A 20,049-nucleotide genomic window follows, 5' to 3' on the forward strand; every position below is an offset into this window, starting at 1 on the left:
CACTGGGCACTATCCACGACATATGCACTCATGCCCAAACAAAGAGCAGAATAAGGAGGTCATTCATCTCTTTACAGTTATGTTGCGATGCAAGGCACAACGACTTGTATGGATGTGCCAGACAAGCTGCCCCTAACTATATTATAAATGTGATGGAAATCTCGAAGAAGAGGTAAAATTTTTGAGTTAGCAGAATTGGTTGATTTGTCTGAAAACACACAGTTTCAAACAAGCAGAATATATGAGATCGGACATACCATTCGATAGACTCTTGAATGTCTAATGATTTGGTGTTTTCGTATTGCCGGACCCATACTAGGTTTATCTTCTCCAACATGTGATCGTGCAGACCAGACTGCCTACCAAATATTACTATGCAGTTCTCTACCAAGAACGAGTGACTGCTGTTCGTTCTGTACATCACGGAGTCATTCCTATTGATCGGCAGGACAGGAATATGTATCACGTCTTCTAGAGTGACAATCAGTTCGCGAAATAAAAGGTGGAATGTATGAGTTTTCAGTCTTCATCGCTCCACTAAAATACTCAACAGTACATAATGTCCTTTACTTTGCTTAATCGCAAAACGTGATAAAAATCGGTTGATATTAGGATGACTATAACAATCTCGTTGTAGATTTTTAGCGAATCAAATTTGTCCTCCTAATTTTTATGTTGCCTCTATACTAATTTTTTTAAAAAAAATGTAAAACTTAGACCTAAGAGGTAAGGCATTACTTAGAGTGGCAGCCTCTGAGTTGTTTTGGATACATTCACAGCATCATCTAGTTCCTCCTCAATGGTGGTTGAAGGTAGTTGTGCTCTTCATTGGATCTAGATATGAAATTTTGATAATAAAAGGACGTATAAAAAAGTTTGAAGTGGTTAAAAGTATATAACAAAGCTTAATTTGTAAATATCAAATTATATTCAAAAGATTGATTTTAATAGACAAAAGTATATTTCAGATTTTACAAACTATTTAATTTTTGTCTATCAAAAATAATATTTAAAGTGTATTTTAATATTTAACGATCTTTTAAGTATATTTTATTTTCTCCAATCTAAATTATTTTTTATATATTTTTATCTATTTTGTTCTTTTTATAATGCCTGCTTGGCCACTCCTAAGCTTCATATTATAACTAAACCAAATTCTACTAATTGGTTTTTTAAAATCTATCCACACATGGTACATAGTATATCCCAATCTATTCCATAGATGTTTGATAATGATTTAAAACGAAACCTAATTGATTATTTCAAGAAATACAGTAAATTCAAACTTTTATTCTACTTTACAAACACAATAAGACAACAAACTCAACAAAATGTTAGTACTTGGTAACATAAAGAAACAAGGACGTAGTGATTATGACTTCTTAGGAAGATGCCAACCTCCTCCTCTCCATGATAGATTTTATGGTAGCTGACATTTTTTCCCTGTCAGGGAAGTTTTCTTTGATGATTGAAACATTCTTGAAATTATCAAACCATAAATGTAAGAGAGGGAACCTTTCAGCTACTAGGACCTTCTCTTGTTTAATATCTTCTATAGTGACAAAAAATGCGAAGAGTGATCCAATAGCTATGTCCACAATGTTAATTTTGTCTCCACCGAAGAATTTCCTCTTATCAGCTAAGCAATGATGTTCAAGGACTTTGAAATTTTCCAAGGCCTTCTCTACGTCCTTTTCTTTCTGTGCAGGAATCTATAGTATAAACGTTAATCCATTAATTATTATTACTATTATTATTATTATTTGTGTATAGAAAATTATAATATGGTAGAAAGTTAATTACCATAAGAAATGACTAGAGAGCTAGAATATTGTTAGGGATCAAGTGCCAAAAAAAAGTTCTTGCTAACATCGTCACTTCGTCAGTTCAATTGTATTTGGATTTTATTTCTGATATAAAAATAATGAGACAGAAAAAAAAAACTAGAGATGTATTTTGATCTTGATTTTGAAAAATATGAAAATATGTTTTTTTATATATTTAATTTTGATATTTAGTTAACATATATCTTTAAAACACAAATTAAAATTACTATTACTAGAAATTTTTAAAGTTTTATTTTAATAATAAATATATAACAAATACATTAGAATTTTAATTATATATTTTCTATTTAAATTTTATTAATTAATAAAATTAACATGTATTCTTAGCTAAATTGTTTTTTATCTTTAAAAATATTCATATAAAAAATATAAAATTTAAATTTTGAATTTATTATTTATTTATTAAAATAAAAAATTAAAAACTTTTACCAATATTAATATTAATATATGCAGTAGTACATGTTAGTTAAATTCTATTGACAAAATAAATTTTTAGAATTTACCGATTTTGAACTCTAAAAGACTTTTTAATATGATAATAATAAAAAAAATTTAAATATTTTTTGTAAAACAATTATTTTTTTAATAATTTACAATAAAATATATTTTTATAGTATTCTAAAAATATTTCCTGTGTGGTTAACAACATCCAGAGAGTTGAAACCACTAATAACAAAGAACATAAATATTATTTCTAAAATCTTACCATTTGTTCAGAATATGCAACCCAAAACATTGCTTGAGCTCTGTCATAGGGATCAAGAGGGACCAATGGATTCTGCGGCCATAACTCATCAATGTATTGAACAATGATCATGGACTCACAAATGGGTTTTCCACCATGAACAAGCACTGGAATCTTCTTATGCACAGGGTTGTATTCTAGAAGTTGAGGACTCTTATTGTAGCGATCTTCTTCAATGTTTTCATATGGTAGACCCTTCAACTTCAGAGTCCATACCACTCTCATAGTAAAGGGACTATACCAAAAGCCATGTAACTTCAAATCTTCCATTTTTGTGTTTAATGCCCCCTCCTCCATCTGGAGTGTTCAAGATTAAACCAATAAGAAATTTAATATAATATGTCGAGTAGTCTTAGTTGCTTGTAATGGTCAACTTGAATTTTACATTTATTAATTGAATTTATTTTATGCAATTAAGTCTCGAAAAGAATAGTCCAAAAAAAATGTATTTATAAATAAAAGAGTTTAATTAATATGTGTTTTTAAAATATATATTAAATTGATTATTAATAAAAAAATTTAAAAATTTATTCTAATAAATACACTAATCAATTTATTGAAAATTACATTTTATATTTTTTATAAAAATATTTTTAGTTGATAATACATACTAGTTAAATCCTAAATAAAAATGAAAAGTAAGCTTCCTCGCGATCCCTGGTCTTTCCTAGAAGTTTGTGATACGTCTTAATCTTACAGCAGTGAAGGTGGAGAATTTTGATTTTTCTTAGTATTTAGAAAAGTCTAACTTTTAAGCATCAAACTTTCGTGTTTCATATTAATTTATATTTCATTATTTTATAATGAAATATAACTTTTACTTTAATACTCGAATTTTTATGTTTGCTCATATATAAAAAATTATATGTAAATTATATGTATATAAAAAATTAAATTAATAAATTAATTATATATATATATATATATATATATAGATAGGGGTAATTTACGTATTTAAATAAAATGTATGAATCCTTTACTCAAATGTGCAAAACAGATAGTTGTGACGTACTTGTGCAAATTTCGTTATTATGTAAACTGTGGGATGGCTCCCACGGTTATTCATTTGTACATAAACCGTGACTGGTAGGGACGGTTTACGTGTTGGATGAAAATGAGCATAAACCGTGGGAGCCTACCACGGTTTATGATTGCATGTAAATCTTCATAAAACCTTGCTACCAGCAACGGTTTATGAAGGAGTGGGAATTGACATAAACCCTTGTAGCTTACAACGGTTGATGAGGAGTAAACATCTATATATATGTGGGTGAGATTCAAGCTGCATGAGAGAGATCATTATCATAATGGCAAGTGAGGAGGAGAGTGTTCTTGTCCTATTGCTAAATTTTAATTTTCTACTTTAAATAAAAAAATTAAATTTTATAATTTAAGAAAGTAAAAATTAAAAAAACAAAAATTAATCTTTTAAAATTTTTAATTTTTTTAAAAATATTTTTTATTTTTTATTCATCGGATAATAATACACTCGGACTGTTGGCTTTTTTTGTTGCTGGACTTGTTCACAAATTAAGAATAAATTAATTTTAAAATTTAATTTTTTTTTTATTTTTTTGTTTATTAGATATTATTGTTATTTTTTATTTTTTAACTGTTAGAATTAATTTTTTTAGATTAAATATAAAAAAAAATTTACAAATTTGTTGTTTACTAGATATTATTGAATTTTATTATATTTTTTATTTCAAATAAAAATATTTAATTTTATAATTAAAAAATAAAAAATAAAAAATTTAATTTTTTAAAATTTTAAATTTTTCTAAAAATATTTTTCTGATTTTTTATTCACCGGATAATGTTATACCCGGCCTATTGACTTTTTTTATTGCTGGACTTGTTCACAAATTAAGAATAAATTAATTTTAAAATTTTAAAATTTTTTTATTTTTTTATATTTAATATCTAGTAAACAATAAATTTGTAAATTCATTTTTTTATATTGAATCTAGAAAAAATTAATTCTAACAGTTAAAAAATAAAAAATAACAATAATATCTAATAAACAAAAAAATAAAAAAAATTTAAAATTTTAAAATTAATTTATTCTTAATTTGTGAACAAGTCCAGCAACAAAAAAAGTCAACAGTCCGAGTGTATTATTATCCGATGAATAAAAAATAAAAAATATTTTTAGAAAATGAATTTTTAGAAAATGAATTTTTAGAAAATGAATAAAAAATAAAAAATATTTTTAGATTCAATATAAAAAATGAATTTACAAATTTGTTGTTTACTAGATATTAAATATAAAAAAATAAAACAATTTTAAAATTTTAAAATTAATTTATTCTTAATTTGTGAACAAGTCCAGCAATAAAAAAAGTCAATAGGCCGGGTATAACATTATCCGGTGAATAAAAAATCAGAAAAATATTTTTAGAAAAATTTAAAATTTTAAAAAATTAAATTTTTTATTTTTTATTTTTTAATTATAAAATTAAATATTTTTATTTAAAATAAAAAATAAAATAAATTCAATAATATCTAATAAACAACAAATTTGTAAATTTTTTTATATTTAATCTAAAAAAATTAATTCTAACAGTTAAAAAATAAAAAATAACAATAATATCTAATAAACAAAAAAATAAAAAAATTAAAATTTTAAAATTAATTTATTCTTAATTTGTGAACAAGTCCAGCAACAAAAAAAAGTCAACAGTCCGAGTGTATTATTATCCGATGAATAAAAAATAAAAAATATTTTTAGAAAAATTAAAAATTTTAAAAAATTAATTTTTATTTTTTTAATTTTTACTTTCTTAAATTATAAAATTTAATTTTTTTATTTAAAGTAGAAAATTAAAATTTAGCAATAGGGCAAGAACACTCTCCTCCTCACTTGCTATTATGATAATGATCTCTCTCATGCAGCTTGAATCTCACCCACATATATATAGATGTTTACTCCTCATAAATCGTTGTAAGATACAAGGGTTTATGTCAATTCCTACTCCTTCATAAATCGTTGCTGGTAGCAAGGTTTTATGAAGATTTACATGCAATCATAAACCGTGGTATGCTCCCACGGTTTATGCTCATTTTTATCCAACACGTAAATCGTCCTTACGAACCACGATTTATATACAAATGAAAAACCGTGGTTGACTCCCACGATTTATATAATAATAAAATTTGCACAAGTACGTAACAACTATCTATTTTGCACATTTGGATAAAGAATTCATACATTTTATTTAAATACGTAAAATGCCCTATATATAGTGTTGATTATATAATTTACTTTTCAATATTGAAAGCAGCAGATTTAGGGTCCAAAGTGGATATGGTCCTCCAAAAGTTTTTAAATTTATTATTATTATTATTATTATTATTATTATTATTATTATTATTATTATTATTAATAAATGATTAAATTAGTCATTAAAAAATTATTTATTTTTTAAATTAATTTTTAAATTTTTTAATTAAATTCATCTTTCAAAGATTTTAAAATTAGTCATTTTAGTTATTCCGTCACTTCCATTGTCAACGGCATCAAAATTTGTTGATGTGACACCTTAAGTGACATCACAATACACACATCTAATAGTCCTAATTGATAGTTAACATAATAAATTTATGAAATTAGATCAAATCAACCTCAAATTGAGAAATTCTAATACTTCAAGTTTTTTCTTTAATTAGGTTTTAATTTGATCTTATTTTATAAACTTATCGTGCTAATAGTCAATTAAAACTCTTATGTGTGTGTTAGTTGTCGTATCACTTAACGTGCTACATTAATACATTTTGGAACTATCAACAAAAAAATACATAAAAACTAACCCGATTAATTTAAAATATTTGAATGATAAATTTGATGAAATTTTTTTTTAAAACTAGTTGAAGAACAAATTATTTTTTAGAGACAAATTACATATAAATATATTAGATATAAAAAATTATATGTAAATAACTCAATATGTATGATTTTATTGCAATATTGCAGCAATAAGAAATTTTTTTAAATAAATAATTTAATTATTTTATTTAGTAAAATATGTAATTTATAAAATATTTATCAATTTATATTACATGAATTTATCTCATGTAAATGAAATAATTATGAATATATTTTGTTTATAGTGTAAACGAGATACATAGAATTTAAAAAAATACACGTATCTTGTTTACAGTGTAAATGAGATACATTTATAATTTTTTTATAATAATACACATATCTCGTTTATACTGTGATTATAATTTTTTAATAATAATATACATATCTCGTTTACAGTTTAAATAAGATAATTATGAATATATCTCGTTTACACTGTAACCGAGATAGTAACCGAGATATGTATTTTTTTTTCAAATTCTATATATCTCGTTTACAGCATATCTCGTTTACACTGTAAACAAGATAAATCAATGTGATATAAATTGATAAATACGTTACAAATTATATATTTTGATAAATAAAATAATTAAATTATTTATTTAAAAGAAATTCCAAGCAATAAGTAGTGTTTTAAAAAATATAGATGTATTTTGTATGAATATATAATAAATTTATAATAAATCTAAACTAAAATAAAATAACGAGTTAGTCTATTTAAAAATTAAGATGACTCAGAAAAAATAAATTGCATTTTTTTAATAAAATTTAATTTTTTCATAATTTTTATAGGTTTCTCATAAAAAAAAATTTCTATCCTTATTTGACACTACAAGGTTTAAGATATAATTTGAATTTAATAAATTTAAATTAATACCTTCTCATGCTCAATAATTTCGAACAAGCAAAGCCAAATTAATTAGTGTTTTATAGACACGAAAAAAAAGCAAGCCTATCTTTTAGAATATTCAACACCTTTAGCAGTTTCTTGCATGTAGATAATCCATTAATTGCTTCTTTCATAGTGTTCTTGAATCCAACCTTGCATTTGCCATAATTCTTCTTGATTCCTATTTGATTCCCTTCTTGTTGAACATTTCAAACATTAATTATTGATAAGAATTTTCAAGCATTATGAATACAATCCTCATTTATCGAACTAGATCTAGATATTTACTTTTACATTATGCTATTAGCTTCTCAATGAAACCAAAATTTCTAGTCCACACACTTAAAAATCGAAATCATGTGAATGGCATAGGTATTTTGAAATTAATTATTTTGAGACAATTTTGTTTGCTGATACCTCAATAAAATTGAGAGTAGAATGAGCATCATCCATGCCCTCCAAGAAGTAATTAGTCAAGTGAAATTGATGAAATGAGGCTAAAATTCTTCTTTTGCATTGTTTTTATTTTTTAACCTTTCAATTTCCTGTCACAAACAATTACAGAAATAAGAAACCTACTTTATACTAAATCTATTACTAACTATCATTCGAAAAAAAAGTTAGAAAAAGAAGTACTTCATAGAAATGAGTATATGATGGATCTGAGATACGTGGCTTCAATAATCCTGATCTCAATAAGCCAACACTTTTATCCTTTATGGATTCGATTGGTTCGGATTCAAGCTCCTTCTCCACCCTTCAAGGAGGCAAATCATTGATTTCGCATAAATTAACAGCGAGTTTTTTTGTAGACACATACTGTTCCCTCTCTTCAATCAAAGCCTCAATATGATTAATAAAATCTTATTTGTACATTGGAATCAAATTGCGTCATACATAATTATCACATAAATTAAAATATAAAAGGTGTCATATACAATTTACACCATTAAAATTATGAAATTTAAGCCTCGAACTAAACAAAAACAACGTAAAACCAAATCTTCACCGCAATGATTCGGAATAACATGAGATTCAGTTTCATGAAATTTAATAACTTCAAATGCAGCTTCAATCGAAGTTTTTAGAGATTTTCGCTCGCTCGCCTTTCAGATCTACTCATCCAATGCCACCGAGTTCGCGCCCAAACTGTGCTCGGAGTGCTTCAAGCCGCTGGAGCAAAAGCAGAACCAGCAGCAGAACCTGCCATGAAAGACGACGCAGAAGCGGGAGATCTAAAGCATTACATCAACAATCTGAATGGAATCGTTACTGAAATACTATCTTGAAAGGCAAGAGTTCCACGAATTGAGAGGTTCCATGACCACCTCGTCCTTCATTCATAATTCCACTGATGACGCATTAACGAAAGAGACTGATGGTAATAGCCGCAAGGAGATGAATGGCAGTGGCAATGAAATCGAGATTTTAGGGTTTATATTCTCCCGCATTTTCTTTTTCTCGAAGAACTCTGTTGATTTTCTTTTGTTACTTTTGGTATGGGCTCAGTGAATATTTATTTGGATTGGACTTTCTATAATTAATTGGGTTGAAAATATTATAATAGTAAAAATTTTTGTTAATTATTTTAAATTATCACAAATAAAATATATTATGGAGGTTTTAATATTTTTCATTAAAAAATTTTCACAAACAAATAAAAATTTTATAGTGTGATAATAACAATAATTGAATTAGTTTTTTCAATTATGAAAATTAATCAAACAAGGTTTTGAAATAATTAGACAAAAAACGGTGAATTTTGATGGATTATATAATTGTATATGTTGAAAAAGAAGTTATTTCAAAATTTTGATAACTGATAATTTTAGTTTCATAAAATATTGTTGAACAAGTCTAAAAATACTAAAATTTTAAAATATATTATTGAATACAAATTTTTATATAATATAATTTTTAACTTATATTAATATATATACCTTTAATTATATTTTCTTATATTAAATTTTAATTTATTTAGTTTTGCATTTAATTTAGTCCCTTCTCATAAAATTTTGATTTCACTCCAGGACGTTGAAATGTCAAAGTTCAAAAAATGTTTTAGAAAGATAGATATGTGATTGGGTAAAAGATCAGATGATATTTTAAATTTTGGGTTATTAAATAGTCTTAATAATAAAATATATTTTTTAAATTTTTAAATAATTATCAGATAGTTATTTTTAATTTTATTTATTAATTAATTTTTAATATATTATTTAATTTTAAAATTTATCTTTTATTTTATAAATTATTATTTTATTATTTATTATTTATTATCTATTTTATTTTTATAACTCTATTATTAATAATTTAAAATAATAAAAAAATAGAACATTTATCAATGATGATTTTAATTTTAGTTTGAAATGTTCTATAAATACAATTATAAATTCAATGTAGAAATAATTTTAATTAATTTGATTTCTTAAATTCAGGTGTTATATTGTTAAATTAAGATTCAATTTTTATATTGAAAAAAAGGAGGAAAAATAAAGTGAATCATTTGAAAAGAATTTATATAATAAATTGTATGTTTGATCTGTTTGATAGTGTAAACACTAAAAAAATAGAATATATGTAACAAAAAATTTGTAATAAATTTAAAATTATTGTAAATTATTATTTTTTTGTAATAAAAATTAGTTATTTTTGTATAATAAGAATAATTTGTAACAACAAAATACTTTATTATAAAACGTTAATTCTAATATTTTATAACAATTTAATTTCTTTTGTTACGAATTGTGTTATCTTTTGTAATAAAATAATATTTTGTTGCAAAATTTTATAATATTTTGCCACAAAATATTAAGTATTGCAAAAATTTAAAATATTTTATAACAAAATATTTAATTGTTTCAAAAATTCTAATTGTTTTTGTAACAAAAAAATTAATGTCACAAAATTTAATATTGTTTCTAACAAGTTATTTATTTATTATAAAATTTAAAGATCTTTTGTAACTAAAAAAAATATTTCAAAATGTTAAACCTTTTAGGAATAAAAAGAATTTTGTTTATATAATTTTTTATAGGATAATTTTATTTTTTTTCAAAATTTAATTTTTAAATATTGTTTATATTAAGTATTTTTTATTAAAAAAAATACTGATTAAATTATTAGTTATTAAAAATGTAGAATTTAATTTTTTAAATATTAATATATCTATACCAATAATTAATTTTTAAATTTTTAATAAAAATTAATTTATCAAATCTAAAAAAAAGTTCATTGTTAAATATAAATAAAAAATTAAAATTTTATTTTGAGTGAAATCTATCAGTTTCAAAATAAATTTCATTCTCACACATCAATTTTCAAAATTCAAACACATAATTTTACATATCAAAATTTCTTCCCTTTTCACGCTATCTGCCACCTTTTTCCTCTCTCATCGCCACGCTCTCCCCCTCTAGCTGCCATCCTCTCTCACTCTCACCATAAAATTGTCGTCTTCGTGCGCCTGAGAAGAATCGTCATCTGCCGGATCCAAATCCTCGTCGCAGCCTAAGGAGAATTGTTGGGGCTTTTTGATAGTTCCGATTTTTGGGGGTGTTATTTTAAATTTTTTGAATTTTTGGTGTTTCTGATTGTTACTTCTTTACGGTTTTCTTTTTGAATTTATTTTTGGTTATGATTTTGCTTCTAATTATTTGGTTTCAAATTTTTAGGCATATTTCTACGGTTTGGTAAGTGGATTCTTTTAATTTTTTTGTTTTATTATCTCTTTTAGTTTTATTCTATTGCAGCCATAATTCTAAAAATCGAACCGAACTGACTGGGCGGATTGATCCGATCATGAACCGACTTTTATACAATTGACTTGACTTAAAAAAAATGCTAGACATAGAATTATTTTAGAACCGCTGAACCGATCGGTCAGATCAAATTGAAACCCGGTCGATTTTCACTCACCTACCTCAAACAGTGTTATTTTGGGGTTAAAAATTAAAAAAAAAAGCAAAAATTGAAGCTCGCACTTGTAGAGTCACATGAGCCATCATCTCTTCATCTCTCTGGAGGACATTGCTCTTCCTTCTCTCTAAGAAAGAAAAGGGGAGACAAACCTTAACATTTATCGCCGCCTCCGTTCTTCTCACCATCGTCGTCCCACCATTGTTTGGTCTTCCTCCACCGTCTCCTCTGTTGTATTCTCCAACGCCTCTGCTCATTCGCCAAATTTTTTGTGTCACATTGCCAGCTCCAGTTTGGTAGTTCGTCGCCCATCGTCTATGGTTGTCCGTTGTATGTTGCTGTCGGCGTTCTTGCTCCCTCTCCCTCGTACTCTGCTCAGTTCTTAGACCGAAGGCAATCTATGTTTTCTTAATTTTGTTTTGTTTTTTAATTTCTTTATCTTTATTTTTTCTGTCTTCTTTATTAGTTTATTGAGATTTATACTCTACTTACTGCTTATTCGGTAATGACTATTTTCTCTATTTCTTTCTAATTGTTGTTCAGACTTTAAATTCCGAGAGGTTCCTCTTCTTTGCTTGCTTAGATTAGTATGGTTTAGGATATTCATTTTTTTGAATTGATTTGAAGCAAAATTTATGTAGACCAATTTAATCTTGCTTGTTTTTTGGGATAATTTAATCTCCTTTGTTAACCTAATTTAATCTTGCTTGCAGTAACCCCAATTATTAAAAGCCTTAAGGTTTAATTACTATGTCCGTCTTTATAGTGTCATCAAATTTTCAATAATATTTCTATACTTTTTTTTTCTTTTCGATTGAGTCTCCATACCGTATCAGATTTTGTAATTAAATTCCTGTCGTGACACAAATATTGGAATTAGGGGTGGCAAAATGGGTCGAACACGCGGGGTCAAATCGCCAAAACCGCCAAAAATGGCAGGTCGGGACGAGATTTTAAACCCGCCAAAATCGCACCGCCAAAACCGCGGGCCAAGGCGGGGCGAGGTGGGCTGGCCCTGCGGGCTGCCATAATGTTTTTTAAGGGTATTTTTGTAAATTTACAAGTGATATATAAATAGGAAAATTAGGTTTTCCTTCCCCTGCTTCCCAGTTCCCACTTCCCACTTCCCACAAACAGCCGGCCCTAACCCTTCGTCCCTTCCCTAACCCTGAGACGGTGAGACCCTCAGACTGACGGATCCTGACCCCTGGCTTCATCCTTCAACAGCTTAGCTCCATTGTCTGTCCTCATTCCTCGGCCCTCGCTGTGTTCAGGTGTTCCCTGAGCTCCCTGCGCAGGCAGCATCACACCATCGCGGTTCGTGGAGGCGCGCTCCAGTTCCACTTCTCTTTGAGCTGCCTCTCGTCGTCGGTCAATCACGTCACTGGTCGTTGTTTCATCTCGTCAGTCCTCACCAAATTGAAGTTCCGGCGACACTGTCTCGTGTTGCCTCTACGCTGTTTCGGCAGTTCTGTGTTTCAGCGGATTTCGACGGCGCTCCTCTCTCCTCCTCTGCCTCTCGATGACTGTGATTCATTAAGTAAAGATTTTTATTTTTTTTAAATAAGGAACTGTGATTGTAGTTGTGGATAGCTTCTTTTATGCCATTGAAAATTGTTGTGGATCTATTTATGAAATTTGTTTTTCTGGTGTTTATTTTTAAAATTTGTTTATAAAATTTGTTTATGAATTTTGAGAGTAGGCAAGTAGCTAAAACTTTATGAGCAGCTTCATTTGTAAAATTGGAAATCCACGAGCCTCAGCTCAAGAGTTTCCAAGTTCTTTGTAAGTTGTGACCATTAAAGTAGACAAAAACAATGAGAAAATTAGTTCAGCCTGGAATATTATGGTTAAATCATAAGTGCAATGTAGTATTCGTGTTTGTTTTATTGGGGTCAGTGACTCATTGGGGTGTGTACTAGTTGATATGCATTCTTTGATTTCAAATAGCCTGAAATAGTTGATGCATCATTATCGAAGATTATTGATGGTTTAGTTCTGAATTTTGATGCTTAACTTCTTTTATGTTTTTGAAATTTTACTGTTTCAATAATTTCTTATGGATTTATTATTTATGTTATTTTTATTATTGTTAATTTCAATAAAAAAAAGTTATTATGGTTAATTATAATTTTTTTTATAGATTAATAATTAATTTAAAATATATTTCTCTATATATTAAAAAAAACTAATTCGATGGAATAATTTTATTATAAAATAAAATAATTATTAGTATTTAGTATGTTAAATTGAATTTTATCATAAAAAATTGGTTAAAAAAATAAAAAGAAGGACAGGTTGGCTCACCAACTCGCCAATCTGTCTTTTGGCGGAGCGAGACGGACCAGTCTACTTTGTCACTCTTAGTTGAAATTAACAAAATATTAAATTAAATAAAACAAATATACCTAACACTTGACTAAATATTTTTTATAGTTTAATAAAATATTCTATTAATTATAATATTTTTATTACAGTAAAAATTTAATTATAAAATTTAATATAATATAAAAACTTAATTAAAATTTATATATAAAAATCTAATTAAAAATTCGATAAAATCATAAAGAACACGAAATAATTAAATCTTAACTTTAAAGCTTCATTGATAGTCATGGTATGTACCAGATGCTTCCTTACTATATATGCTAATAATTATATATAACACCAAAGCATTGTCACTAGCTACATACGTACTTTTATACTATTCAATGGACACAATTATTATAATACTTTATTATTATAATAATTATACAAAAACTAATAAATTAAATTTATATATAATTCAAAGATTTTGCTAATTTATATTCTAAAAGCTTATTTTAAAAGTACCATAAAAAATATTTAACAGATGTGAAATATTAATTTTATTACTTAATAATAATATATTTTTTATTTTATTAAAATTTTTATGTATTCATTTTATTATTATCAATTTAAACAGTTCGACCAATAACTTAACGATTGAATTACTAATTCAGTGATTCAATAATTTAATTGGATTAATTATCAATTTAGTTCTGATAATTATGTATTTAACTATTATTTGTTATGCTAATATGTTATTATACGTTACTTGAATGCTTAGTTTTTTTATTAATTAATTATTTAATTATAATTTTATATTATTGATACTATTATATTAGTATTATTGTTCTGAATTTTTAAATATCGTATTTTAAATTGAATATAATTTTTAGATTTTATAAAATTTATAGATTGTAATTTATATTTTTTGTTAAAAATATTTTTAATTAGAGGTCTCACTATTTGAATTATGCGCAGCTTGAAAATTATTGATCTATTTTTTAAAAAAAATATCAAAGGAGTGGAGATGCTTTTATTATTAATAATTATTATTTTAATATTTGAAGAGCCATCAAATTTTATTATTTTAAGTTTTTTATTGAATAACACAAAGCATCTAGACTTCTTCCAAATCCACCAGATGAGATGTTATTCATTTGAAAAAAAAGAAACCCATGGAATATAACCGATAATTTGAAAATTATTCTAAATTAAAGATATGAAATTCAACGGATTTATATTAAAATTGGGCTAAATCAACTAAACTTTAACAACTAATTATTTTCTGGTGACAAAAGTTATCATTGCCTTCACGCTTTATGATTTAAATTATATTTATCTTGGTTATAATATTATATAGAAAGATAATGTCATATATTATTTTTTATATATATTTTTTTGCTAATGAACCTCAAATAACACGGGTTCAAATTTTTTTGCAAGCTTTGCTTTTAAAATATTTTTCACACATATTATGTACATTATTTTATTCATATGTTACAATTAATACTAACTAGTTTAAGAGGGGTACTTTAATTTCATAAATTTTTTATGAAATTAAACTTTATTATCACTATTTTTAATACTTCTTCTAAAAGACATTATTAACTAAAAGAAGCTCAAATAATTGAAAACAAGAACTTAATTGTTTGTAATGAATTGAAAACAAGTAGATATGCAAATTAAGTAAGTACTTTATACAGAATTGGAGATATTTGATGGAGTTCTTATTTTAATTCTATTTGATTTTTAATTTGACAAAAATATTTATTTTAACAATATTGTTCTCAATAATATTATTAAAGAAGAAGCAACATATGCACAAAGAGATGAAGCATATGATGTTAATAAAATATTATTATCAATTGGATTTGTTTTTACTTTGTACTTGATGAAGAAAATTATGAAAAATATTAATATTTTTTGCCAAACACTACAATAATAATTTTAAGATATTCTTAATGAAATGCATATTATTTTTATGTCAAAATTACTTCTTCAACAGTTAAAAGATGGTAGATGATGTAACTGGCTAGCAAATATTGAAGTTTTTTATGAATAATATAAAATTGAAGTCTCTAATATGAGTGTACAATATATCTTTAAAATTATGCAATCTCATTAACCAAATGTGATCATTGAGCATTATTATTGAATAGATGTATTTTTGACAACAATTAACTCTCAGATACAAGAATTAAATAGTAAATATACTGAACAAATAATAAAATTTTTGTGCTTTAGATCCTAAGGATAATAATTTAAAATAATCTAACATTGAAGAAATTAGTAAATTAGTAAAAAAAATTTGTCTTGATTTTTTTCTAAGGAATTAAATATTTTAAAGTCTCAATTATAACATTATCAACATGATATATCAAATTATTTAAAAGACATTAATACATTTTTTGAATTATATAACAAGTTACAAGGAACAGAAAAATAAAAAATTTATCACATAGTTAATAGATTAATACGTATTATTTGACCCTTTCAGTATTTATAATAATAGAAATTTTTTTCAGTGATGTAAAATTGTTAAAATAACACTCTGAAATAAGATGATGGGTAAATTTTTTTTGCAGATAATTGAATCATTTATGTAAAAAAATTAACAGCTACTTTTGACATATACAATAATAGATAATTTAAAAAAAAAATCATCAAATAACTTTTTCATGATAATAAATTATAAGTAGTAAGTTGTAACTTTTACATATTGTAGCCTTACATTATTTATGATATGCATTCTTATTTATTTATAGAGATTATCTTGTTGAAAAAAATGTATAATATATGAGTATTGTATATACATATATCAACAACAACAAAGTTAGTAGTTGTCTTTTATTAATTAAATATTAAATACATATATGTATATCTTTATATAGATATTTGATTAAAATTATATATTTAGATTTTATTTAAAATTTATTCTTAGAAATAGCAATATAAAATATTTTAGTAAATTATCAAACATAGCTTTCCTAAAAAACTAGTCTAGCTCCGTCCCTCATTGTATGAGACATTATTGTATTATATTATAATTAATAAAAATATTATTTATACATTAAAATTAGTTGTTAAATTTTATCATAATATATTTGTATATAAATATATAGTTTAATATATTTTTAATGGTATTTTATTTTTTAATGTGTATTTTATATCAATAACTAATTTTGATAGTTGATTTTAGTATATATCTATCATAGTTGTATAATTAATTTAGAAAAAGTATAGATAGACAATGAAAATACTAAACAATGTGAACAATGGATATTTCAGATGTTCAATTTACTAGGTGTGTGGATGATTATCCTAATATTAAAATTTAGGTAGATAATTTAGGAATGTAGTGTATTTTTACTTTATTAGACCAATTTTAGAGCCAATTATTCACATTATTCACAAAAATCATTGTCTACCTAGCAAAGTCCATTCATTTATACTTTATCCATTGTTTCTCAAGTAGTAATTGTTAATGTTGTAACTTGTAAGTTTGAGGAGTACATGAAGTTAATCCCATTTTTAAAAAATAAGGAATAATAGTAAAATTTTTTTATTAATTTTATACTTTAAAATTTTGAATTAGATTTTATTTTATATTCTCTCATTTAATTCTTCTCCAAAATCGTTTTGAGATCAAGAGCTCTCCATATTGTTGGAGGTTTTGCCCAACAGTAAAAAATATAAAACTACTAATTCACAGTAGAACTAAACCAAATTCTACTAATTGGCTCTTTAAATCTATCCACACACAAGTTACATAATATATGTCCTAATCTATTTCTAGAGGTTTGACAAATTTTGTTTTTGGTGACTATAGAGGTTTGACAATGACTTAAAAGGAAACCGAATTCATTATTTCAAGAAATACAGTAAACTCAAAACTTTTATTATACCTTACAAGCACAATAAGTCAAACCCAACAGAAGGGTGGTATATAAAGAAACAAACACAGAGATGCTGATTTCTTAGGAAGATGCCAACCTCCTCTCCAAGACAGCCTTCATAGTAGCCATCCCTAGTCCCTATCAGGGAAGCTTTCTTTGATAACTGGCGCATTCTTGAAATTATCAAACCATAAATGTAAGAGAGGGAACCTTTCAGCTACTAGGACCTTCACTTGTTTAATATCTTCTATAGTGACAAAAAATGCGAAAAGTGATCCAATAGCTATGTCCGCAATGTTAATTTTGTCACCACCGAAGAATTTTCTCTTATCGGCAAACCAATGATCTTCAAGGACTTTGAAGTTTTCCCAGGCCTTCTGTACGGCCTTTTCTTTCTCTTCCGCACTAGTACTTTGAAGGAGTGCTGGCAGTGCAGGAACCTAGTATAAACGTTAATCCATTAATTATATATTGACAACATTAATTATTATTATTATTATTATTATTATTATTATTATTATTATTATTATTATTATTATTATTATTTGTGCATAGAAAATTATGATATGGTAGAAAGTTAATTAGCATAAGAAATGACTAGAGCTAGAATCTTGTTAGGCATCAAGTGCCAAAAAGGCGAAAAGTTCTTGCTAACATTGTTGGTTCAAAGATTGTATTTGGATTTTATTCTAATATAAAATTAATCAGACAGAAATATAAAACTAGAGATATATTTTTTCCTTGTTTTACAAAAGGACAAAAAATATAAATTTTTTAATAATATTACGTGTACTATAATAAAAAAATTAATTATTATGTATTTATATATTAATGTATGTATTATTTAACTTATTTTTAATATATATTTTATATTTTAACATATATTTTATACGTAATTATTTTAACGAAAAATTTTTATTATATATTTAATATGATTGAAATTTTTATATATTTATTTTTAAATTTAATTTTTATGTGTTTTCAGTATAATTAATTATGTATTATTACAATAACAAAAATATTAATTTTAAACTAATTATTTAAAAATGATTTAAATGCATAAATCTAATTAAATAAACGCATAAAGAGTTAAAAGTAATAACAAAAACATATAGGCTGCATTTATTTACAGGTATGAGACACAAAGACATAAAATTGTATTTGACAAATAAGATATTATGTTCAAAAACATTAAATTAATGTATTTTATGTTTATCCTGACAGGAATAATACAAAGACACTAATAAAAAATACAATTTATTTTTTATTTTTTTATTATTCTTATTAATTTTTTATAATTATATTTTTTATTATTATATTTTTCTTCTCAAATTTTTTAAATAAAAAAATTAAAAAAAAATTGGAGTTGCATAATGTGCTCTAATTTATTATCAAAATATAAAAATATTAATTTTTATATTTTTATTCTTTATATTTTGTTATTAGTGTCTTATCTTATCATATTCAGAAAACAAAACACATCCATACATGTTTCTGTGTTTGGAAAGTCCAATCGCACACCTGAGAGAATTGAAAGCATTAACAAAACACATAATATTAATTGAGTAAACTAGTCTTTTAATTTTTTATGTTTAGATTATTAACTTCTATTTTTGTTCTTAATATTTAATATATCTTATTTTTTATTTTAAATATTTTATTTTCATCTATTTTAATCTTTTAGTCTAAATTATTTTTTTTTAGATATACCTTTTTTCATTATAATTTTTTTAAATAGCCACAAAAATTGTGAATGTAGTAATCATAATAATAGTGATAATAATTTAAGAGTAAAAGTGATAAAAAAATATAATAATAAAAAATATTATTTTACAAAAAATTAATTTTGATAAAAAGACTTAAATAAAAATAAAATATTAAACAAAATTAAAATTTAATTCAAATATTAAAGATAAAAATAATATTTTATTTGTGTTAGTTTTTAAAATCTTACCAATTGTTCAGAATATGCAACCCAAAACCTTGCTTGAGCTCTGTCATAGGGATCATGAGGGACCAATGGATTCTGTGGCCATAACTCATCAATGTATTGAACAATGATCATGGACTCACAAATGGGTTTTCCACCATGAACAAGCACTGGAGTCTTCTTATGCACAGGGTTGTATTCTAGAAGTTGAGGACTCTTATTGTAACGATCTTCTTCAATGTTCTCATATGCTAGACCCTTCAACTTCAGGGTCCATACCACCCTCATAGTAAAGGGGCTATACCAAAATCCATGCAATTTCAAATCTTCCATTGTTGTGTTTAATGTCACCTCCTCATTCTTGTTCTGATCTCTTTATATTGAGTGAGTTCACTTATATGGCTTGTTCACCAAGTCCAAGAAATTTAATAAATATTTTAATTAATCTTAGTTAATCGTAATGGTCAACTACAATTTCACATTTATTGATAAAATTTATTTATACAATAAAATCTGAAAAAAAAAAATCCAAAATTTTTTTATCAGTTTAGTATATTCTAAACTTGTATATTAAAACTATTATGAGTAAACTTTTTAAATTTTTATTTTAATAAATATATTAAAATCTTAACTTTTATATTATTCATAAAAGAAG

General features: G+C 24.9%; 1 protein-coding gene across 1 annotated transcript; it reads right to left on the minus strand.

Annotated features, from left to right (window-relative positions):
- Positions 1 to 1,197: 1,197 nt before the first annotated feature.
- Positions 1,198 to 19,814, minus strand: LOC112711404 (probable glutathione S-transferase). The gene is made up of 3 exons (XM_025764047.2): positions 19,419 to 19,814; positions 2,554 to 2,889; positions 1,198 to 1,712 (listed from the first exon to the last, which is right to left on the minus strand). The coding sequence occupies exons 1-3, from the start codon at positions 19,725 to 19,727 to the stop codon at positions 1,383 to 1,385; spliced, it is 975 nt and encodes a 324-aa protein (XP_025619832.2). The 5' UTR covers positions 19,728 to 19,814; the 3' UTR covers positions 1,198 to 1,382.
- Positions 19,815 to 20,049: the final 235 nt, after the last annotated feature.

Source organism: Arachis hypogaea, chromosome 9 (genome assembly GCF_003086295.3).
Source record: "Arachis hypogaea cultivar Tifrunner chromosome 9, arahy.Tifrunner.gnm2.J5K5, whole genome shotgun sequence".
In the NCBI taxonomy this organism is placed as follows: Eukaryota; Viridiplantae; Streptophyta; class Magnoliopsida; order Fabales; family Fabaceae; genus Arachis; species Arachis hypogaea.